The sequence below is a fragment of the Paralichthys olivaceus genome, chromosome 14 (genome assembly GCF_024713975.1).
Source record: "Paralichthys olivaceus isolate ysfri-2021 chromosome 14, ASM2471397v2, whole genome shotgun sequence".
In the NCBI taxonomy this organism is placed as follows: Eukaryota; Metazoa; Chordata; class Actinopteri; order Pleuronectiformes; family Paralichthyidae; genus Paralichthys; species Paralichthys olivaceus.
In genome coordinates, this window is record NC_091106.1 from 5,799,922 (window position 1) to 5,826,085 (window position 26,164).

At 39.4% G+C, this 26,164-nt stretch overlaps 1 protein-coding gene across 2 annotated transcripts in view; it reads left to right on the forward strand.

The window, feature by feature from the left end:
• LOC109634870 (gamma-aminobutyric acid receptor subunit pi) overlaps positions 1-26,164 on the forward strand; it is a 50,746-nt gene that overhangs the window by 12,569 nt on the left and 12,013 nt on the right. For both annotated transcript variants that reach the window (XM_020095660.2, XM_020095651.2), the window contains exons 2-5: positions 522-611; positions 20,441-20,553; positions 22,740-22,807; positions 24,706-24,923. In XM_020095660.2, coding sequence (XP_019951219.1) covers positions 559-611; positions 20,441-20,553; positions 22,740-22,807; positions 24,706-24,923 — 452 coding nt within the window. In that variant the 5' untranslated portion in view covers positions 522-558. The remainder of the gene's footprint in view (positions 1-521; positions 612-20,440; positions 20,554-22,739; positions 22,808-24,705; positions 24,924-26,164) is intronic.

Genomic DNA, 26,164 nt, shown 5'->3' on the forward strand with positions numbered 1-26,164 from the left:
TCTGAAGAGAGGCAGAGGGTGAGAGTGCAGCATGATATAGGAAACGAGGTCTCTCTGCTACTGCAACATGCTTTATTACTCTTCGTTCAAGTCTGGAGATCTGTGCCAGACTAACAGTTAGGCTTAAGTCCTTAACAAGAGGTCATTATGCTGCTAAAAGCCTCTCTGTCAGAGGTGTCAGTACTTGAACTGACTACTGGAAATATGTCTAGATTGTCCTTGATTACCAAGTAGCACGGAGAAACCATCGTTACCTGAGTGATAGATACTTCAGTGCAAAGAAATGTGGGACTGGAGACTTTAAAGATTAAACAATAGGAAAGTGGTCACAGACCATCTATATTACCTGCCAGCAGAAGAACGAATATTTAGAAGTCACGTTCTGCACATGCACAATGTTGCCTCCTTGTTCCAATTGCTTAAAGAGTTTTGCTTTCAAGGGGAATAGAATATTTTCTGAATCTTCTCCAAAGCTGGATCCATCTAATTGCATGTTATTGTCCTCTGTGCTCTTATTCCAGATAAACTCCTCTTAGTGTCTCCACTCCTTCAGCAGCCATGGCTGTCTCTGCATCAGGATGGGCCGTGTTCACCGTTCTCCTCATTAGCAGGTAAGAGCGCTAACAGGAGGAGAAATACAACCGCTGGGGTCTGGAGTCACACAGCTCTCTTAACCGGCAGGAAGCATAATCAAGCCATGTCAGATTTTAATGTGTAACAACACCACTGCTCTGTATGCAGTGTGCTGAAGAGGAGATAGAAAGGTTCTCAGTGGTACCATTTTCTTGTGAGCCATCAATACTCAGTAACAACTTCCCATGCATCACACACGAAGCGCTGAAATTCCATTGCCATGATCATGGCAGTGCTAAGCAGAAGCAATGAGGCAGGATCCAGCACCACATGCATCCGTCATTGCATACAATTGGTGTTAAAATCCCAGCAGAGGCCACATGGAGAGAATGATAGAATGTTTTGGTGCACAATTGTCTGTTGCCGTAAAGAGAAGCCTCTCCTCTTCTTGCAGTTCATTTTCCAAGCGCAGAATGCACTTTGCACATATTAGATAAGGCAAACACTCACTGAGTCCTGCTATAAGATATTCTCTGTATAGTGCAAACCTGTCTTTGCACAATCAGCTGTGGAATTAATGTGCTGGAGCTGGTTGCCTGCTGTACTTATGTATTGCCAAATGCATCTGCTTTCAGTGGAGATGCCATATGCCAGAGTTTGTCCGTTCAAGTATGAAATTAGTTAATTTCATGAATCTGGGAGCTTCCAAAGAACCATGTTGATTACCTCTGCATTGATCATTGTTGTGATTGAGTTGCCTATGTCATTGCAGCTATTGCGCTCTGGATATCAAATCACTGATTCATGTCAACCAAGGCTGGAGAAGCAACAATACCAATCTGTTATAAATCAGAAATGTGGATTTATTGTTGTAGAATGATTTTAAAGTGTCAGTTTAGCAGCCTTTAGTTCCTGCTCTGTTTTTAAGGAATACTGAATACAATTCTGCTGCCTATAAACATGTTGTCCTCCCTATAGCTCGACAGGAAACAGACCACTACATTTTTGAGTGAATTACATGATTTTTATTAGTAGCTTCTGAAAAGTAAATACCCAGGAAGAAATTAAAAGTAGACATTTTGGGTCCAAATTATCTTCAGTCTCATGAGCTTGGGGAGGTTAGCATGTGTCAACGTAATATTAATATACCAATTTGACAAGGATTGCTATCTGCACTGATGAATGTCTAATATTTGCATGAAAAGGTATTTTTGTGTGCTGCAAAAAAATATACAGGACAACTATCATTTATCGCTGCTCATTAATAGCTGGTGCATCAGTCTGCTGCCAGTGATGGGTTTTATGTGGGTCTGTTTGGGTCATTCTGGATTGGGCCTAATTTTCCTCTGTTTGCCTGTCTGGGAAAATGAGCCCCATCATACCTAGTCTGTGTCCATCTCCTTAGTCCAGACTGAAATCACTCAAAAGCTTGTATTGCCCTGAAATTTAGTAGAGATTTTCTTGAATGAATGGAATAACTTCGATCCCCTGCGTTTCCTCACATTATCTATACATTGAAGATTCCCTTGCTGTGCCTGCACTTCAAATTGCAAGTGAGAGCATCAGAGGATATGATTTCTGTGTGTCACAACTGTCTTCTGGAATTTATTTTCTCTACAACCACTCATCCAATCATATTCAAACTCCAAATGAGTACTGAGTACTAAGCACCCAATGCCCTTTCTTCAGTGGTTGAGTGGTTTACAAGAACATATACAGATGGAGGTTCCTTAATTTTATAGTAAAGAACTCCTGACATCGGGAATCTCACAGATTGTTGAGATGCCAAACATAATGCACCATTTATTTAGAATTACTCTCGCCGTGCACATTTGTGTAAACATCAGTAACGCCACAGAAAGTTGCTTTGAGAGTTTTTAGTTTAGTTTTTGAGTAGAAACCATTAACCCTGTTTTTGTGTAACTAGCACTGTTCTGAATGGCACATTTTTAACGTACAAAAAGCTACTTATATCATTTGGTTAAGATCCATCAGCAGGTTAAAAGTCTTCAGTTCATGCTGACAAAACATAAAGTAATCCTGATATTCAGCAATGGACATTCAGTGATTGGAAATGGTAACAATCTGCACAGTTTGCAATTGGCATATGACCTCCATGCCATTGTATATGAAGAACCGGGAATGTTACCACGCTCTGATGCTCACCAGCAAACCCTCTTTGTATAAGGTGCTAAGCTCAGAAGCTTTGATGGCTTTATTCTGATTAGGAAAGACTGCTTGGCCTTAACCTGCTGAATAAAATGTCTGAAAAGCAGTTTCTCCAACATACATGGCAAAATTGTTGACCCAGCTTTTTGAACCCATGACCTCTGCAGTGCTGAAACTGCTAAGACCCTCACCTCTGAGCAAACAAGTACCTTGTTAGAGGTCACAAGTTGCTATAATGTCACACATTCAATCTCGCAGAAAGAGCTCACAGGGACATTAATGTCTGTTTGAATTCTAGAAAGATTAATGTCCTGCTTCATCTTGAGGATACAGTATACCACCAATGTAGATGAATTCCATGATTACAGCTTGAGTGTGCATCCAGGCTGAGATTGATCATGTTCCTGTGGTTGATAGCATTCAAGGATTTTCCTGCACGAGTCAAAAGAACAAAGCAAGAGACTGAAGAGGAGGCTGATGATCGTAGCTGAGCTGGTTGTTAAAGAAAAAGCAGTTGCTTGAAAAAAAGAAAAAGACTAACCTGAATCTGTGCTGTGTGAGGCAGTGCCTTAAGTTGTATTAAAGTATTGAATCTGCGGGTCTTAAATGAGCATTTTTATGGCTCCATAAATGATATCTACCTGCTTTTTCCACAAATGTCTGTCTTTCTGTCTTTTAATTGAACACACATCTTGTGAAATTGTTCGATTTATCGGCTTCACAATTGGATTGTATATTGCAAAATGCTGGAGGAAGTGCACTACCTAGTTTGGGTTTATTTGCATAAGCGATACTATCACTTTTAATAAAAAAGGATTAAACAGAAGACCAGCGTTCTGAAGAAATCACTAGGGTGTGCCTTCGGTCTGAGGAATGAGCTGAACGTGTGTTTTTCTAAGTCCTCACATAAACTCCAACAGTGGTCTGCATCTGGGAGCCTGCAGCCAGTCATATCTGGCCCACCATTTTATTTCTGATTTGTTTAATCTCACTGTATCATACTCACATAGACATTCATAGGTGTCACATGCTGATCATTTCAACAACATTTATAGAACCACTTCCATATCCCTGGCAAAGACATATAAATACTGACCATTAACATTTTCTTGGATGGGGAAACTTCTCCTTACTCCCGTAAATAAGTTGAAAGCCAGTTCGCATGCTAACTAGAGTAAACGTTAGAGTTAGCAAAAGACACTATTTAATCCATTCTTTATTTTTATTGTTAATCTGTTTGTAGAATGGTTTAAAGTTACTGGGCTATAATCCACAATAAAGTTTAAATACCTTTGATTCCATATAGCCCTCAATTATTTTAAGACCAATTTTATTTTGTTAAAATAGCTGTAGAGTAGAAGGGCATATTTATTTGTCATTTACTTTGAAGTAACTGTTATGTAGAAACCCACAATTATAAACACCGGCTGCAGCATCAAAGCAGTCAGACTTGATTTCTCATTTAATCTCTCAATAGGTGCTTAGTGGTATAAAGTAGCACACTATAACACTGTATATAGGCAGCAGTGGTTTCACAGCACTGGCTACAGAAAGCATGAATACAATTTTACAGAAGCCTATTACGGACAGATTAAAGGCTTATGTTATGCGTTCCTTGCTTTTACTGGAAAGACATGACTTACTCCTGTTTACAAATCCATCATGTTAGCTGTCTTTATTGATTGTCCCAGGAGAGATTAGTGTACCCCTATGATCAGATAATTAAATGATTGGATTGTTTCAAACCTGAGGTACGTGAAATGGTTTAAGAGAAAATTGTGCTGTGTACTTTGTTTTTTGATTGTTGAAAATAGCTTAATTAGATAGTTAATTATATGCATTTATATTTATGTAATTATAAATCAGAATCAGACACAGTCTCTGCATGTAGTTTGATGGTTTGTTCAAATGTGATTTTTCCATGGGAGGATGATATTAGACTTCAACAAGTGCTTTGACACATTGATTTAGAAGAATGATCCTCAATTTTACTGTTTCTGACAAGTTAATGCTTGAAGCTGCTCTGTGATGTCAGGTCACCAAAATATAACACCACTGACGTTTCAGAGCTGATGCCTCTGCCCATTTAAAGCAACAAAAAACTCACAAGGCCAGATTTTAGCTTTTATACAAAGTGGTTTATAACTGCAACCAGAGATGTTGCACTTACTGCAATGGTAACCATGGAAACACATGACAACCTGTGTTACTAAATCCATTAATTTGTTAGTGATATAATAAAAAGCTTCCAAATTTTTGTGACTAAGTGTTGGGAAATAAAATAGGTGTACTGTTACTGACAGCTGCCGTAACATCCTATTTAACCAACTGCATTTTCACATGGTCAAAGTTTACAGTTCTGCATTTAGCGCCACTGAAGTGATAGTACATTCATTGATACATCTCAAATCATCTAACAGGAAGGTCAAGGAAGATGTCTTTAAAATAGCAACAATAGCACTTACTTCCGCTAAGGCTAACTGGGTACATAAATCATGTACACAGAAAGTTTTTAGGTAATTTATAGCTGTATTAGTAATAGGATGAAAAATATGCAGTACTGTATTGTTTCTGAAGAAATTTACACAAGTTTTGAACTACGCCAGATCAGATGTTTAAAACAGTGGAAATAAATACCTTGATCCTACCCTTATGCTAGACTCACATTAATGCATTCACATTGGATGAATGAATAAATGAACTGTTCCCTTGGATCGTGTTGCTTGCGCTGCGGTAGAGGTATAGTCAACTTTTCATTCAGCAGAGGAGGCAACAGCCAATCAAATTAGGGATAAACATATCACAATACAGCAAAATAGGTGGCATATGCAGTTGGTGTTGATCTGGTTGTGGATTTTATTGTACTCTCAAGTATGAAACCATGATTGTTGTCAACGTGATGATCGCGGCAATACAAGGCATCGTGCATGCCCACCATCAAGGGTTAATGCAGCACATGCATGTGAGACCAGCAAGAAAAATTCCAACACTGGAATTGTTCTTCCTTAGTTCATATCCTGCTCTTCTGTCAAGAGCCAATAAAATCAGTGTAGTCGTTTTTTTCATAATCCTGCTAACAGACAAAAAGCAATGAAACCATTACCTCCTCTGTGGAGGCTATGAATGAGAATGTGATCATAGCGCTTATAGTAAGACATGAAAACCCTCTGTCACACCTGTATTCAAGAAGGGTTACAATCGTAGCTGCTGTGAGAGGTGGCAAGTTGCAATATTTACTCCAATTTTGCTCTCCATGTCAAGTTCATCTTATCAATTAAACTTTTCTCCCCTGTCCAAAACAACTAGCAGCAAGAAAAAAACTCTCAGACTTTTTTATGCTACCTGTATATGGCATATAGTATCCGTAAAATGTCCAATAAAGTTTTGTGTCTCTCACATTGACATTTTGAGTCTCAACATTAACTGTTATTAAATCAAAGTTCAATATCATACCATACCATGGGGTGTTATGTTATTGAGACAGAATACATAATAGGGTACCTCTGGTTTGAACAAAAGTTCAAACAATTAAAATTCACCTATTAAAATACATTGTCTATTGAACTTCTGAATCAACCATTCTAACCATAGCTACCCTATTGTTTATTGTGTTTTGTCTTGACTTTATGACAAATATTAATGTCACATAACATTTATGAGAACTGTCTCGTAAGCTTTGAGGTTAAGACAGGTTCATTCTGGATCCCAATGTAAGCTTTTTCCTTTCAAACCTACAACACACCTCTTGCTGTTTACCTCATTGTGACGTGATCATTTGAAGAAACATGCCTGGGGAGGACAACAACGTGGTTCCAGGAAGCTTGCTTACTTCTGGGTCCTCCATCTACCTGGTGCAGTCTATTCTTGGACAGGGCACTTTTGGAAAAGTTGTTATGTGCAGGAGACTGAACGACATGAAGACTGTGTCCATCAAAATGATCCAAAAGCTGGGCTGTTATCAAACGATGGCAAATCGAGAGGTAAGAAAGAAATCTGAATGCTTATCCCAGTTTGAATTATGCCATCTGCCATCCATATCCACACATATGTACTAGCTTGTTTAAGTTTGTTTAATGTGTCAAGCTCATATACAATCTTTCTGTGACCTGCTATGTATCTCCAGGTGGCTACTCTGAAGAAACTGAGATTGCTGGAACTGAACAAATGCAACGTTGTTCAGTGGTACGAGTACTTCGTTGACAGAGGACACATTTGCCTGGAGTTTGAGCACCTGGACAAAAGTCTTTTGGATTTCATGAAGGAACAATCTATGAAATCTTTCCCTCTGAAAGAGATTAGACCAATTGTACAGCAGGTTTATCCACCTGTTTCTGTGCTTATTGGCCACTTTCTTTCTGTGAGCATCATCTCTGTTGAGGAATTTTCTTATATATCCTCACACATTACTGTATATGTCACTATAAACTGTATCATTACAAGTAGAGGAAGATATATGGGGATGCTGTGGGAGACATCTTCAGACTTGCGGATGACAATTGCTGATGTTACTCTGTTAGCGTTTGAATATTGTCGCACCTTCTGGTCTCCTTGATGCATCAAGTCTCCATTAAAATCTTCTGCATAAGACATTAGCTGCTGCGTGAGTTCTCCTTTCACCAGCCTTCAGAAAACTTCCATAACAATCTCATACCCAATTGGGAACCAACAGAAAAACTTACCATCACTGATTTGATGTGTGAATTTATTTTGTTTACTGTTTTGACTGTCTTTCATAAGGGACTAAGAACTAGAATTTGGTTTCTCTTTGTGACAGGGATTAACATTCTTCTTTGACAAATGATTGATATTAAATTTTTGTGAGAAGCAGATTTCCCTCCCTGCGTGTAAGAAGATAGCGGTGCATGCAGACGCACTTTACTCAAAAAATGTGACTGTGCTAAACTCAAACACAGATGGAAACTCACTCAACAAAATTATTACTTGTCAACTTAAAACTTAAGTTCCCCGATTATATATGATGCAAACAGTGCAAATTGTTCAGGGAGGTAGATGAGGCAATGTAGCATTATTTACTCTATAACCCTTCTTGACCGAGCCTGCACGTCTATGGATATTCACTCAGAAACTTTGGTCCCAAGGAAATTAAAATGGCATCATTCGTTAACAGAACTCAAAAATGTATTGTTAGGTTTACTTGATTGCTAGTTTTGATTGCTGTACCCATAATACGTGTGAGTTTGTAGTACTATTCAGGTTTGTAGTGTGTCTTTCGATGAGTGGCTCAGTATCCAATGATAACAAAGATTTAAGCCTCTGCTGTATGTACAGTCTCTGTTCACAGGCTTCTCCAAAGCTCCAAGGTCCGTTTCACATTACAAGACTACAAAGCTGAAGCCATGGATAAAACTCTTATTACCACGATAACACTTTGTAGTGTCATTTTAATTAATACTAAGCAGAGATCTTATTTTGGCCTTCCTTTGAGCTGCTAAAATCTCAGAGCTTATGTGAGAGAAGATTTAATAAAGGAGCACATGCTTGCCTTAAGAGGGATGTTACTGTAGCTGATAGCTTATCCCATCGGACAGGGACTCTGTACACTCAAGATCTTAGACGTTTACTTTGTCTCTCCCTCGCCAGTGAAACTGCTCTCTCAAGGTTAACAAGCCACTTGCAAACTGATTGTCTTGCATCTCATTGACTCACACAGCACAGCTTTGCATACTTAATTTCTGGATCATCCAAAGATAACGCTCAAGACGATCACTGTAATTGAATCATCCTCTGAGGGCGCTGAGAGTTCAAGCTGAGAGAGTTTTCAAAACTACCAGTTGGTAATTTCCATTACAGTTACTTTTTCCTCTCAACGTTTAAGATGGTGTCACATGAAAACCTCAATCAATAAGTCGAACTTTGATAAAGAATCATTACATAATTGAAACAATGTCATATTCAGTACTGAACAGGTGAAGAAAGATAACGGAAAACAGTTTACCAAGCAGCCTCACTACAATTTGCAAGAATTGACTGACTGTTACCAGCCAACTAAAAATTCCTACAAGGAAATTTTTATTTTCAGAGATTTTGGCGCCTCTGTTGACAAAAGCGACCATGTTTCCACCGGCTCCTGTTGTAAAAACCTTGGTCTGGTCTGCATCTGCATTTATTTTGGAAGTAATACATATAGCGATGAGGTAATAATTTGCAATTCACCGATCAATTGAACATAAGACATAACTGTTTAAGAAAAATAAGAAATGCAATTCAGAATACAGAAAGATTACAGAATTCTCTGAATCTGTTGATTGACAAAGTTTGACTCTTGATGTAGCTCGTGCTTTATCACATTGATTTGGACTCCTTGGATAATACCAGATCATACAGTCGAAACAACTTTGTGTTGATACAAGTTTTGATAAATGCAATTGCCCTTTAGCAGGAAAACCAAATAGACAGATGGGATACAAGTGATAATAATGATTCAGACTATACAGCTCATTTACCAAAATAAAGTGTTGCATGTGCCTGGTGTGCTCTTTCAGTGTTTGGAGTGAAGAATGACTCCTGCAACATATTGTCACTGAACATGTTTCAGCTCCCAGGAAAATTTCCTACCTTCAAAGTTACTTCCTCACAAAATGAATGCTGCACAGTCACCTGAGGTTGTGTGTGGGTGCTTTGTGGTTACATAATGCAGTGTGTAACAGTGATATATTTTTCTTAATGTTTTCATCGAAATTCAAAACATAATCAAACACAGTTATGCATTTCCAAAAATCCTGCCCAAGAAGTTAATCAGCAGAATAAAAAGTGTTGGGTTGTTTGTTGGATAATCAAACCCCATCTCTTCTAAAACTGCTGAGGCCAATCACAACCATTCATCTGAAATGGGGCGGGTTTGACATGATATCTGTGAAGGGAGTGCCGCTGAAGCATTTGTGTTTACGTCCAAGATGGCTGCTGCTGTTGAATCCACAATTGTGACAGAATTGAAGCTTGGGTTGGTATTCCTAGAAAAGCATAGGCTACACTTTTCAGTGACTCTCAACAACCATTAATAGCGCCCCCTGGTAACTGAAAATGAACTGATCGAGGCTGGAGAATAAACTGACAGCCAGAAAAATGGTGGTTTGGCAAAGTATAAAATCTAATTAGACTCTTATTTTACCTGCCCCGCTGATATCACATATCTCCTTAATGTTGCAGCTCCTCAAAATTTCAAAGAACTCTCAGTGGTGCCTGGAATCACCTGTGGATCTGATTCAATGTGCTGTCGTATAAATGTGACAAAACATCTGCTGACTTAATCTCACGTTCTCCTTCTGCAGCAAGATTCCGTTTTTTAAAGCCTGTAATATAAAAGCTGGGGACGGTGGTGGAGGAGGTGTTGTTAACCTTGACGACTGTGAGGATAATTAAAACTCTGCTTGTGGTTGATTTTTAAATTCCGGCTCAACAATAGTAATTTAAACCATGTTTCACATTGATAAGTTTGGAAATTTACCCTCATTATCCCAAAGTTCAGTCTGCAGTGCAGCGCTCGTGTATTGTGCATCCTAATTTTGGCACAGTTGTTCTTATTAGCAGTCAGTTTTTTTTTTGTTTACCCGCATCCAAACATATTCTGAGACTTGTATAAATCAACATTGACTTACTGTTTTTTTCTTTATAAGTTTGGAGAACCTCAATATTCCAGGTCACACTATTGTCAGCACAAAAACATAGTTGTTTACTGCACGATGACTCTGAAGTCTGAATGAATTTGCATGACTCTTCCTTCACTGATGTGTGATAGAGGAATATATTAACGTGCTTGTTACACTGTTTGATCTGGTGTCAAATAGAAAACACAGCTAATTATCCCGCTGATAAAAATGTTCTGGATGGTTACATTTTCTTCATAACGTTTTTCTCTCTTCTCAATAATAGCATTATACTGTAATGGACTGATAAAGTGCTTAAATATTTACTAACCATAAAGGCATAACATTTATCTTTGAGGATTTCCCATAATGACAAGTATGTACAATGGAGTCTTGGTAAGATGAGTCCATAGTTGTTGTCGCTTCAGTGTATTCTTTCATTTAGATTCTTGACGTGATGAAGTTTCAAATTCTGCACACAGTTCAGTCGGAGTTAAAAGAATGACTCTTAGATGACAAACTGAAAATCTTCAATGACAAACCTCGGATTGAAATCGATTTTAACCAGTTCTTACATTTCATATTGATTCAGTTGGCTTTTAAATCTCAAATCAATGCATCAAGATGTATCTGTGTTTCTTTTTACTATCCTGAGTTATTATTGGGCAGCCCTTCCTCCATGTTTGAAACAAAGTAAAACTGCTTCTTTAATTTCCACGTACTGTAGCTTCCTTGACACTATTTGTTTTTGAGTTCTGTAGAATAAGATTAGAAGATACTAACGCCCATCAATTCAACATATGTGACACAAGAATAGTTCAAATTTGTGTCTTGGTGCAGAGCAGCTGAAGGCTCTGGCCCCCATAGAGCTGGAATTGAATGTATGGACAGAGAGAGGAGCAGTCGAGAAAGAGCACAGCATACATTTGTATGTATTCTCAGTTGGACTGGAAGCAGGTGAAAATGGATGAGGGGTTTGGAAAATCATAATTTATTTGTTGCACCAGTGAGAATGGTGAACAATGCAGACCGGATTCTACATATTGATACACATACAGTACATATTGCACATACCTACCTGCACCAAGTTTGTTAACTACTGTTTAGGACATGCAATATTAAACAGTATAAGTGAAAATGTTGATCATCAGTAACAGGACCAACAAAGTTACATCTGCTGAGCTTCGTTGATATCCGTACCAACTAATTCCTGGCAGTCCATCCCATAGTGATGGGACATTTCATTTTATACCAGAGAGGTGGACATTGCTATCCCAAGAGCCATCCCTCTAGCATCATAAATAAAGTAAGAAGTTGTGCGACAGCCACTGACACCAATACAATCATACAGCATATCCAGACCTTCCTTATTTTTGGACATACAAAAGATGTGGAAACCCATCAGGTCAATGTGAAGCTGTCTCTTATTAAAACAGATCAAATTCAGCCCTCATTTGTTGGCATGATTAAACTTACATGCATACAGTAGTCTGAGGCTCCTGAAAGTCTGAATCACTTAAAACCTGTTCCACAGAGGCATTTGCATCAGTGTTGTACAGTCGATGGAAATTACATTATCCTGCAGCAGCGAACATCATTTTCTTAAGCATTGAGGAAAGGAGTCAGGGACTGAGTCCACTCAGGAGGCTGTGCACACATTCAGCCAATTACTCATGGCTGACTCTCAGACCAATATCTCGCTATAATTGCATAAAAGAGAGGTGAGCGAGAGTTTGGATCCATAAACCTCAGAGTGAAAGCCGGCCATCAGCGCTCCCCACTGCCTCTGGATTTGTCTCACAGCAGGTTCACAAAAGCTGTGTTTAATCACTCTGGAAAAACTCCCCTGAAGAATAACAACATTGTGTTGAATTGCACTTGTCAAATTCTGCACTGTTTATTGCTCAGAAAGCCACATGTGTCTTTTCTCTTTTGTAAAGAGGCAGTTTTCCAGTGCAATGATTTACCCCTGTATTAACACGCACAAAAACTACACTGTTACACTTGTGGAGAGCAGTGGAAGCTTTTACTGTGCATTGGCAGCACAATTAACTCACACACATGCTGCAAGGCTCACATGAAAACCCAGTTCATTTACTGCATGATCCAGGATACGGCTTAATTTGTGATTGTGCCGGTGCTGTGATTGATTGAACTCTGCGCAGATATTAGAGGGCATGACAAGTTGATAGTGCAAAGTGAGCTATACTTCAGTTTAATTGGCTGGGGGTGATGGATAGAGCAATTCATTGACAAATCTCGCTTTGCCCCTTCAATAATCTGCAGAGGTTTCTAGGCCTGCATGTTTTAGTAATGAAAATGAGGTCAGAATATTATAATGCAATGAGTGCAGTGCTAGATATCTATATCAGAAATGATTAGGAAATGCAATTTTAATTGAACACAAGCAGACCTTTTGGTATTGTTAAGGAAACAGTATGGTATTAAAATGAATGATATGCAAAACATATTATAGAAATTTTACATCGTCTGGTTAATTACAACTCACTTTCCAAGATGATTTTACTTTACGCGTTTTGTTCTCAGGGTTTGAGGCTACTGAAGTCGCTAAAACCATATAAACGTGAACACATAATACTTGCAAATTTTCCAGAAGTAGAGTCACACATTTTTCATGTCACAAGTCACAAGTCACATTTTTGTCAAAGATTCCAACTTCAGTGAGCTTAGAAAAGACACTAAATGTTCTGCGTTTGGCAGGAGGGAGTGCTTCTATTCTCCTATGTGGAGGGGCTTAGGGAGCTGCCTGGGATAGCATGAAAGGGAGAAACAGCTGCTTTCATCCACAAAAGCCTGCAACAGGAACTATGGAGTACTTTTTCCTTTTTTTTCTTTTTTATCACGCCGCCTGGTTGCTTTCCTCTACATCTCGAAGCCTGGAGTGGCTGAGGGGTCTGAGGAGGCCTCGCAAGTCCCTGATGAGGCAGAGATTAATCTCAGTGTATGAGAGCAGCAGCGACTTTCTCCAAATCCCATTTCACAGTGGCAAGAAATGAATATTCTCCGCAACAAGGAGAAAAGAAGACGTTTAATTCAACTTGACAGGCGAAGCATCCAACGTTTTTTCGCACACCTTGAGGATCGGGCGACAATGCAGAATGTTTTACCTGCTCTCCCCGGCAGCCTGCCACGATACAATGAATGGCTCATATGTGTTTGAGCCTACTGTACCAAAGAGGACACTGCTCCATGCAGTGAGTTACTGTAATTTCAGCCCTGTATGGAGAGAAAATGGACCTATTTCTATGGGTTTCCATTTGATCTTGGGCTGTAAATAAAAATGTAAATGTCATTAGTCCTCCTCATTTAAATATGAAATAGCCACTTAATTCTCTTTCCTTGAAGGTCAGCTGAGGATCTGCCGTATTCCCTATAACTAATCTTCTTACGGCCATGACCTCATTTAATCAGGTCCCTTCTACTATTTAACATATCAAGCTTGATTAAATGCATTATAATATTGAATTGATTAATTGTGTAAGGAAGGAAACTACATTTCTCTGTGACTCAGCAACTTAAGTGATAGTTTGGGGGGATGTAGGACAAAAAAATGATTTGATCAAAATCCCACAATGCTCAGCTGATTTGTACGTGCTCCTGAACCTGAAATATACAGTCAAATTGCTCCCTGTGCGTACACAGAGCACATGTTATATTCCTCTGTGAGGCCGGAGTGTCATCACAATGACTGCAGGGATTTCTGCAGCAGAGACGAGGCCTGCTGAGGGAGTTTGGAGCACGAGGGTTGACACAAATCAATGAGAAGAGAGAGAAGTGTGTTGGAGTGGAGCGTAGTGCTGAGTGGGAGGAAGACTGGGAGGGGGGGGGGTCCGCAGAGAGTGTTACTCAGCTCTCTGCAGGGGTTATGTTCAACTGAATTAATCTGTTGTGAAATGTGCGAATGCTGCCTGGACTGATGCCTTGTGTGCATTGGAGATTGGTAAGAAGAGTAAAGGGGTTGGAGGGTGTGTGTGGAGGATATCTGTGGGGATGCGATGTAATGAAACAGAATCTGAAAAGGCAAATTCCCCCACAGGGTTTGAATCCCTCATTGCCTGTCACCTCCTGATTAGTCTGTCTGAACCTGTTCCTCCACCCACGTATCTAACATCAAAACACAAGAACATATTAGCATAGCCTATAGGTCACAGAATGTATATAGACATAGAGGCCACCCACTGTTCAGGGAGGTTGCTCATTGCTGTGTTGGATTACAGCTGGCCAGATGTTCTGTATGTGCTGTGTTGTGCTCAGGTATACAGTAAAGATCAGTTACCAGGGAACATGGGTAATTACTAAATGATGAAAGTTTCAAAATAGCTGAGTAAAAATAAATCAAATTATGAGTTCCATTCTTCTCTTTTGGGAACATCCAATGAAATGTATTGTTGCTGAGTTTTATGTTATACTGGATGTACTGGATATAACACTGTATAGCCACAAAGTGATTCGGTTTTAATCGCAACTATTATATATAAAACAAGATATAACATAAAATATTTCATTTACATTTTGTTGCATTTGAAGTCATGCACCATTAATGAATGTCATCCAAACATCCACTATTTATCATTAATGGTAAAGTCCACTCAATAATATTATATATTTCTTTCTTTTTGAATGTGTGTTAAAGAATAAATATCAGTCTATGTTTGGTCACATTGGTGCACTTTGGTGCTATGTGAGTTAGTCTAGCTGAGCATGAAGTAGCAGCAAGCTTGGCTCTTTTCACAGATAAAAAGCAGATTCACTCCTGATGCCCTCCACTTTGTTTCACGGAGAGGGTCACGTAGACATTTTGTGCTGAAACTAATATCATGTTAGTTTCATATAGGTTATTTTGTCACCTTTAGATGTATTGATAGGCTTATTGAACTTGGTAAGCTGCTCCCTCCGGACTCCGGTCTTTATGCTGAGCTAAGCTAATCACTTCAGCTTCTTGTACAGGCAGACATGAGAGTGATTTTTCTCATCTATCGCTCAAAAAGCAATTGAAGATATTTCTCCAAATGTTCAACTGTTATGTACCTCAACACCTGATTAGTGTCCGTCTGGCACAACTTGTTGGGGGTTCAATACTGGAATAAAATTTTTGACTTCTTCCTCACTCATTAGTTGATGATAATTGAGTCTTCAATGTACAACACCATTTGTTTTTGCCGATTCCTCACCATCGACACGTAGCTAGAGATCATATGATGGTTGTGTTATTAAGGCTAATTAGCATCAATATGGTGCATTGTGAATGAACTGTTGATACTGTGAGCAATAGATTGGAAGAGAGATGTGACACTGGGAGCAAAACAAAAAATCAAAGTATGCGACTGAGACAAGAGATAAGAGGAGCAGAATAAACAAATCAAAGAGCTCATTACAGAGAACAGCAGAAGATTGTGATCATGGAAAATGGGGACAGACGGATCTTTGCTTCCTGCTGGCACTTGCTTTTGCACCACATTCACAGAGCTTATAGGCAATTATTTGTGACTGGCCAATTAGCACATTAGAATGTGTTGTTTAGATGCACAGTGTCGTGTGTCTGTGCTGATGATGTTGCTGCAACAAGTGCCATGACGGATCAGGCCCCCAGAAATATTCTGAGCCATGCAACGGATGTCGACAGCCAACTGTTGAGCGAGTAGTTGAAGCGGTAATCTGCTGGATGTGTTTGTAGTGACTGTGTGAGTGTCCGTTGGTGCGGTGTTGTACTGTACTTCTCAAAAAGCATTAGTGCTGCCCTTTTAGATTTCCATTTAGACCACAAGCTTATGTTTTGTGAGGATTTTGATGAACAAATTTGAAATTTTCCATGGTGGAAGCTCTTACAGTAATAATAATCTGTTTTATTTATATAGCACTTATCTAAACAAGGTAACAAAGTGATTCATAAATGCATGGCAAAAAATGTATGAACTAAAATAAAAGGTATGTAATTCACTTAAATTTAAGGGCCAAATTATAACATATTAAGGTTGAGACCTTAAAATCGATAGAGAAACCCAACAGTTCCCTCTTATTCATGCTAGCTCATTCACACCAATTGCTAACTTGCGAATTACTGAGACGTTTGCTATAAACTTTTAATTCAGCAAATCCGAAACACTGGGTACCAGAAACTTTGTGTTGAAAACTAAGCGTCCATCTTTTTAAACAAGGCTTGTCAGAATCGGTATATTGCGGTGGAGCTTATCCCAGCATGCAATGGGTCAGAGGCAGGGGTACTTGTCCATCCATCCATCATTGGGCCAAGACTTTTAGTAAGGAAAACACTTTGACACCCACAGGGAGTTCAGGTCTAACCTGAATTTGTTAAGTTGGAGTGTGGAGGCTCAGCTGGTGGGTTCACATGATAAGATGTGAGTTGACAGCACTATAGTGACATTTTATGCTAAACCACCATCTTTTTATCTACTCTTAATGTTTTTACTAAGAGTATGCATTCTGTTGGACAGTGCCAGAAATTAATACTTTTCAACACCTGGAAATATACATTTGCCCCCGCAGTTAATATACATACATTTTTTAAAAATACAATTGTGTTGAAGCCAAACAGTAGCTTAAGACTTAGTATGGCAGAGGTTCTCTTCAGCTCAGTCGTGGGCATTCAGTGTGTCATGCTGTTATTGTTGATAGGCAGCATGGTGGGCAGGTGTGTCAGGTCTGTCAGGGAGCATACTTGGAAAATGTGCCCTCCGCACACCATGCTCTCATCTGGAGAGAGAGATTCTACAGTACATAAACATGAGTGATGTGTGTTTGTGTGTGTGTGCATGCAAGTATGTATGCGTGTGTGTGTTTAGTTTGAGCTTGTGTTTGTGGTTATCACTGCAACAATAGCACCTTGTCCTCATTATGATGCTACCATGCACGTAAATAAACATATGTATTTACATTAGTATCTTTTGTGATTTTTGGATGTATGTTTTTTTTTCCATTGTCAGGGCTCAGTGCATAGCAACTATTCTGCATGCTGGGGAACCGAGGTCTCATCCTCGTCTGCAGGGGAAGGTTTAGACAGCCAAAAGTTAGAGTGTCTGGGGATTTGGGGAGATGGATGGAGTGAGAGGAGATGGAGGCTCTTTTTCTGGTCATTGTCAGACTGTAAAACATCTGTGAACATCATAGACAAATAGGTCTGTGGCTTTCCTTAAGTGCCATGTTATAGGAAATCAATTCCATGATGTATGGCACCTGCAGTTTTGTTTTGTTTTATGTCTGCCTTGAATTGAAGTATTTTTCTTCATCACATTCCCCTCTTAAATATCTTTTGTTTGTATTTATCTTGTTGCTTGTACCACCTTGTATCACCTGCCTTAAAATGAGGAATCTGAGCATATTGAGAAGTTATGCTTTAGTTTAGGATTTACAAATAACACAATTCTTAATATTTTGTCACATTAGTGCCTCATTGTCATAAGTTTCACTTTGACAAGATTGTGAAGGAAACTGTCTTTTCCGAAGAGAAAACCACACGGACATGCAGAAAATTACTTCTTTTTTAGAGGAGGAAATGTTTGTTAGTCGTTGATGGCAAGAATGTTAGTAACATTTGTGTGAAATCAAGAAATATGGTCATCAAGATTTTGGATCCAGAGGTAAAACTCCTGCTTAAACTATGACGAGACTATATTAAAAAAAAAAAAGTTTTCTTAAATATGGCCCCATATACTCCAAATCCTCATCAAACAACAGATGTTTATTTTGATGCCTTGCAGAAACACACACGCATATCCCTCATAGTCACACATTTGAATGGTCTCGCAGGGCGACCTAGATTGATAATGCAGCCCGCCAGAGGCAGGGTGCTGTCACTCCCATCACTAACATGGCTTTCCCATCCAAGGCCACTGCCTGCTCAAAAACACGCTGCCCTGTGAGGGAGACTTTATGTAGCATAGCAACAGAGTTACTCAGTGTATAAGCTGATTTGACACCGTCAGGTGAAACAAGTTTTAAGATTTATTTTCTCTGCTTGTCTTTGTCTGGTCCGGAGATTCAGCTCTCAGGCCATGTGGTGCATTCACCAGTGGAACTGCCTGTTCTCTCATGAGGAGGAGATGGAAAGAAATATGATTATTGCAAGGGCACACGGGGACAGTCATTGAGAAGTGATTTAATGAAGATCTTCATAATTGTCTGTATTATTCAAATCACACTTCCTCATTTTTCAAATAAGTTTAGTTTGATTCGTTATTTGATGCAATTGAAAATGGGGTGAAATCTCATTGACAGCTGAGACAGACTCATGACTGGTCAAGTGTGTGTTTACAGACGGGACCTCACAAACACACAGCTCCATCCCCTGATCACTGCTGCACAGACTCTGGCTGCAAATGTGCAAGACGGCTATTTTAGCTTCATTTGTGGATAGTGGGAGGAAGTAGAAACGTCTCATCCATCTTCATATTCAGTCTTTGATGAAGACTCACAGAGCTGCCATCCGGACCCCGCCTTTGTCTCTTGTTTCATGACATGATGTGCATATGGGTGTGTCTCCCTACAGCAAACAAAGCTATAATGGGTTACATGTAGATTTTATCATCAATAAATCATCATGTTCATCATCATGTTTCTATATTTAACATATAAGAACAGGGTCATCATACAGTGGCCCTGAGAGCTCAACACTACGGCAAGTTAAAAAAGCAAGGAGCATATGCTATAGACAAAATGTGAGCAAATTCAGAAAGCATCAAACTAGAAATTAGCTGTAAATACACACAAGGCAACCACATAACACACTGCAAATACACAACACAACCACATAATGTCCTGAAATTCAGACAATACAACCACATCATGTGCTGAAAATACACAAATACCATCAAATAACAGACTGCAAATACACAGTATAATACACTGCAAATACAAACAACACAGTCAAATAATGTTTTACAAATTCCCATAACTCAGCCAAATAAGATGCTGCAAATACACACAACACAACCTAAGAAACAAAAATACTGTAAAATGCACAGGACGCGGCAAAGTGTCTGCAAGTGTTCGCAGCACATTGGGTGTTAATTTGATGAAGACGTTTTCAGAATCTGCTTGTGTTTTGTCTATTTGCGCGTGTTGCAAATAAGTTGGAGTGCATTGAGCTCTCTGGGCCACTGTATCATCACCAAAAGAAACCGTCTCCCACAACAGAAATCTACTGGATCACTGCCGAGCATGAGGAGAAATTGCTTTTTGACACTCGACAGAAAGAGGATGTTGTTTTTCCTGCTCCAGTGCAGCATGTATCATTTTGACAGAGAGCTACAGGGTTTCTGGAAGACACCGGCGTGAACACTGGCAAGAGTTCAAAATGAATTTGCAATAACATACTGATGTTTGGAAACGGCTTCATCCCAACAATAAACGATATGGAAATTTGATGATAGCGTACGATAATAAAAGCAGCTCATCTCGTTTTCTTATTCTTCCTCTCTTTAACATTTGACTACAGCAGCGTACAAGTGACAGAGGGGAGTCTGAAATCCTGCCAATGTATGGAGATGAATGTTTTCTGCCTCTGCACATGGCTTGATCTGTCTTGCTTCAGCCCCTCTTACATCATAGCACGTGCCGCGGGGCTTTCTCTCTGCAGAGCAGGCGTTCTGTATTTAGAGCCTGATTTATACACAAACACACTTACCACTGGGGAAGGCGAAATGAGTATTCCTTTTCCCTACTGCAATTGCCAGCAATATAATCATCTTCCCACACTTCCGTGTGCCTTTAAGGATAGCATTCAGAAAGTACGAGGGGGATAACGTCATGAAAGCAAATGGTAGTTTAAAAGATAAACGAAAAGGATGAATGGTATAAAATATTCTGCATCCAGTCAATTCAAGGTAATCCAATATTTAAAAGGAGAAATGCAAAGCATGCCTTTTTCTTCTTCTTGCTCTTCGGTTGCAAGTTGCAATTAGAATCGTCTGCCATTTCTTTGGCTCAGTGAGGATTGACAGATTTGCGGTAGAGATCGACCCGCGGGGAGGAATTCACCAGGTAAACGCACAGCTGGAGAAAAAATAATTCTCATTTCTGCTCTTCTTTGCTCTTTCTCCCTCTGTCTTTGTTCTCAGGTTGTTAGAGAGCTCATTGATCAACGCAGAAGTGAAGGAAGGAGAGATTCTGCCTCCTACCATTCAAAAGCTGATGAAAGGATACAACAAGTACCTAAGGCCTTTCTTTGACAGTAAGGAGACTGCAGACACATCCAGCAATGGAAATGACAGAACACTCTGGGGAAATTTGAATGTGACCGAGAAGGGGTTCATATTACATTTTGTGCTTGCGTGTCCCTGCTGAGTAATCTGGGCTGACATGCATACATTTGAATTTACTGCACGTGTGTTACAAGATCCGAAGAAGTCAAATGTATCTTTTGTAATATTGTCACAAGGAAATACTGTGTATGCAAATCAACATTGATTTAAAGGTACAGTGTGTAGAGTTTTGTGACATCTAGTGTTGGAATTTCATGTTGCAGCTGAACAACCCTCACCTCTCCCTCTCCCTCCAAACATGAAGAAGATCCTGTGGTAGCTTCAGTTGTCATAAAAACTCAAAAGGTGTTTAGTTCGAACAGTCTGGACTAATGTAAAAAACATGGCAGCCTCCGTAGAGAGGGTCCCCTCAATGTAAATATAAAGTATTTGAATATAAAGGGCCTTTTTTGGGATAAAGAAAACTACAATTCATACAATTTAGATGAAATGAACTAGTGAAAACATCATGAGGATTATTCTACATTCAATGTCTGCCAATAGTTCCCTTTCACCTAAATCTCACACACAGCTTTAAGGCCAGTACATAAATATAAATACTTTTCTTTTTTGTAATTTAAATCCATTTTTCACCAGCTAACTCATTCACCTGCGAATAAAGACCCAAGTCTATCTTAGTATTCATGCTCACAGGAGCAATGTTATATCATCCCCTGTAAATCCCTTGCTACTGTTATTGGTCCAGGCTGCAGAAATCCATCACAATGTGATTATGGTTTGTTTACTTGTCGTTTGATCTGTAATAACAGCCCGGACTTTACCAAGACAAATGCTATTCAGCGTTATCACTAGTCCGGCTGCCAAGGAACACAGCACGTATACTGATACAAACACATATTCATATACACATGTATTTACATCGCTATCTGTGAACACTTTCATGGATTTTATTCAATCTCTAACCCATAAGTACTAGATTCATCTAAAACTTGAGACACCATTATTTTTGTGACATCTTTGGCCTCACATACATTTGAGGTAAAACAATTCTCAACATTTTGGTGCACGACAATGTCACAATGTTTTTTTGTCAATGTCACCATTCTGCCAGACATCCTCCAGCACAGCTAGGTCTTCTCAGTCTGACTAGACCTTGTGACACAGCATGCCCCCTCACTCCAGACTTAATATTTATGTCTAAATTTCAAGTAACCTTAAAGTAATAGGTCAACATGCCGGGTAATCCACTTATTTGCTTTGTTGCTAAGAGTTAAATGAGAAGATACAATCTGTGAACGTCTGTGAGCTACGGCCAGCAGGCAGTTATTTTAGCATTAAGTCTGGAAACTAGAGGGGAACAGCGAGGTTAACTCTGTCCGGTAGACAGTAAAAAGCCCCCCCCCCGTTTCCAGTCTTGCAAATGTTAGCTTCATATTTACTGTGCTGACATTTAACTTCTCCAAGACTGTTCTTTAAAGACTGGAAAGGGAAGGGAAACATCTAGGCTAGTTCTGTCCAGACTGCTTCACAAAGTCATCAAAATTGTTATTGTTTTGATTGAGGACCCCTAGTGGCCCAAGTTACTTATTGTAAGTTTAAATGTAAACTCCAGTACAAGTATGAACCAATTGTTATCTTTTAAAGATTTGGTTTGAATTGCGTAACCTTTTGTGGAGGTGGCCTGTGAAAACACACAAACACCTTCAAACAACTACTCCACATGTCTGCAGGAGGAAAACAGACGTGTACAGTATCTGCAGTATGACAGCAGGCTCATTGCTCTCTCTTGCACAGAAATGAAGATGGAATAAGTGCGAGAGAAAAGAGAATGGGGAGATGAAACAGAAGAGAAGTCAGAAGTTACTCCTCTTTGATGGTGAATCAGGGAGAACTAATTCCCTCATGGAGGTTCACACTTGACAGACTGCAGCTGTGTGGGGGTCTTTAGAATTTTAAATATCCTGTCCTTCCATAACCTTTCATTCTACAACACTGTATCCCATGCCTTCTCACTATACCCTACTCTGTTACATTTCTTAAACCGCAGTCATATACAGTTTGCATTAACACATTAGGAAAATGTGTGGATAGTGTTCTGTATAAAGAGCAAATGCCAAATACTGCAGTTAATCACTGGTTTCTTCTTTGTTTCTAGATGGTCCAGTCACAGTGGGCATGAGCTTGGATATTGCCAGCATTGATACTATCTCAGAGATCAACATGGTGAGACATACCTACAGTACTGTCACTCCAGGCCTAACTATGTTGTGCTGAGATGCTCTTATTCATTTCAGATGTGGATTTAACTAGAGCTGTTTGAAGATATAAACCTTTAATTCAAAATGTTTTCGTCATTGTTTGCTGTTAAATAAACATATACAAAATCCATTCATTAGAATCATGTCTAATGTAATAAATTATTACTCAGTAATCAAAAAATAATGACCAACTAATTTGTCCACTGCTGAAATTCAATTGCATCCAAACAGTGTATAAAATAAATCTTAATATTAAATCTCTGAGGTACAGTATCTCATTTAAGACAATCAATTAATGAGTCTCATTCAGTCTTGATGTTAACAATGAAAACTTATTTTATCATTGATTCGCAATTATTTTTAAGGAAAACCTCTGACATCTTTTTCAGTTGTAGTTTTGTTTGATTGCTAAAGATATTGACAGATAATCAATTGTGATTTTTCCACTGGCATGTAGTAAGGCTATTATTGAAATGTAATTACTGACTGGAGATTGACTAGGTTCTCAAACTCTGAAGGTCTTAAACATAATTAACTACAGAACAGAAATCCAATTTATCAGTGTAATGTGTGATGTTTCTGTTGTAACTGTTGGCAAGTACAGTTCAACAACATCCCCATAACAAATAAAACTTCCCAAGCAAGTTAAACAAAGATCATCTTTACTCAAGTTTTCCTCAAATCAAACCATGTCACTGACCAAACAGTAGCAATGACACGTATATGTAAGTACACAATGACACTGTCACAAAATACTTATGAGCTTAATAAAGACAGATGTTATGGCAGGGCTATTGTGTTGAATTAGATTTTATAAGTGTTCCTAATTAAGTGCCCCCCTGAGTGTATTCGTCTTCAAGAAGGCTGAGTCTTTATCCAGTAGGAGCTCGCCACATAGATGGGCAGTCAAAAAGCTGCTGCACTTTTAACTGAGAAACTTTTAATTGAGAAACAGTTTTGTTGTCTACTTTTAGTAGACAACAAAACCAGACTGAAAATTTGTATTATAGATGCAATTTACTATCACAAAAACAATAATACATTTTAAAGATATAACCTCAAAGAATAACTTTTGTGCCCTGTCCCAATTCCTCTCCCTTGACACGAACCTTAATCATTACACTCAGACTGTTTACATCTTTTTGTGTGTGAATAGCAATTTTTCTTGATATTCTTGTCACAGTGATTCAATGTTCATTGTGAAAGGCAAACTCTGGAGAAAGACTGCCTCCAATTAGGCGGATGTTCTCTCGAGATAATGTCTGAAAACGACTTGAGAAAATACACATAGGCCTCTGAGATTGGATCTCTTTACAGTAACATTGAAGCGGAGATGACAGCCACACTTAATAGCTAATTTTGTCCCTTAGAAACTGGACTATTGGTGTTGATTGACACCAGTCAGGTCTTGTGTAACCTCACTCAAACAGTGGACTCTGGCTTTCCTCCGGGACTGACATGGTTATTTCCTGTCATGCTGAATATGCTCGGTCAGAAAATTACACTCATAGCTTGTTGTCAGACAATAGGAGAAAGTGATTAAGTGGCTACACGTGATGTAACATCAGGACTATACAGAGTGACTTACAAAAAAATATCTTCAGTGTACTTAAAACCAGAACAGACTTGCTGACTTTACAATGCTGGAGATTATTTTGTCGCTTTAGGCACAGAAGGGCTGAGGGACCTGACGCCATCAACACCTAACAGTACAAAGAGAAGCCGAGAGCTGACTAATGAAATACATGTGCGAAAGAAGAAGCTTTGTTTGCAAAAACCTCACGTGTCCGTCAGCATATTATTGACATGCTTGTTAAAGCAGTGTAGTAGCTCTATTGTGACCTTTGGGTCTGAATCCTGCAGGACTACACCGCCACCATCTTCCTCCGCCAGCGCTGGACAGACGAGCGCTTGGTATTCGATGGTAACAAGAGCCTCAGTCTGGACGGCCGGCTCGTGGAGCTCCTTTGGGTCCCTGACACCTTTATCGTGGACTCCAAAAAGTCCTTCCTCCATGACATCACAGTCGAGAACAGACTGATCCGCATCTTCCCCAATGGAACAGTTCTGTACGCGCTAAGGTAGGATGGAGAATGAGACAGTTTGTTTATTGGTTGTTGTTGTGTTTCTCTTTTTTTCTGCTCCGACAGACAATGACAAGTAGGCCAGGGAATGGAGAATAAATTGGCTATGGGAGGAAGCGTGGGTTGAGTTTGAGATAATGTGATTGCAAAACAGGGAGTTGTGTCAATTCTATTGCTTGACTATTGGATTGTATGAGTACAGGGGAATGTCATCTGTCAATACAAGGAGCTGTGGTCTATCAAAGGTCCCTGCAACTGAAGGACCCCTCCTACAGATATTGCACTGTGTGCAAGGGCTTAACATGTGACAAGCTTTTGTCAGATGATAGATGAAACATTGGTTTGATTAGATAGGCCAAGCAGAATGGTTCGTGAAAGAAAGGCTATAGATGATCCAGCAATTTGATCACCTCTCTAAAAGCTGGTGATGATGGGATTTAAATGTTTTTATGCCACATTCTTTAACCTCAGCTCAAATATGCATTGTATAAGAGCTGCCCTTGATGATTTCACTTCCCTCGCTCGGTCCTGTAAATCAGTGTTAATCAACTTCTTTTCATGCTGTACAGTCATAGTCAAGCATGACCTGGTTACACAATGAAAGGGGAAAAGTGTCACATGGAAGAGGTCCTAACTGTTCTAATGGCAAATCTGTAACTATCATGGGGGAAAATGTGCAGTACGTGGGTGTCATGTTATAAATTGAGTAGGGTATCCAGGCTCAGTTCAGCATGGCTTCACAGTAAGTCATGTCTCTGTACAATAAAAATTGTCAGGAAGGCACTGTACTGCTCAGAGGGGGTCTGGCATGTGAGGAAGCTTGTCAGAGAATTGCTATTTATGTTTTTATTTTTAAGTGCCCAACATTATCATGTAGACTGTGACTCCAGTTGTTGATTGTAGGGTTTTGCTTGTTGATTTGTACTTGGATCTTAGTGAGGACCATTTTTAGCATAGACCTTACAGAGTGAAGATATTTCGGCTGGTCCTCATATTTTGAAGGTAAAAATGTGCTTTAATACTTAGGGTCAGGCGTAGTTGTGATGTAGATTAGGGTTAGGGGCTAAGGGTCGCATTATGCCAATGAGTGTCCTCACACAGAAATTGAAGTGTTTGTGTGTCTGTGTGTAATATGAAGCCTCCATACTGTCAACTGTACTGTTTCTGGGCTTGACAGATGAAATGAGGAGGATGGTTGCACTTCACAGTCAGAGAGCATGACTAGTGAGAGTCAGGAG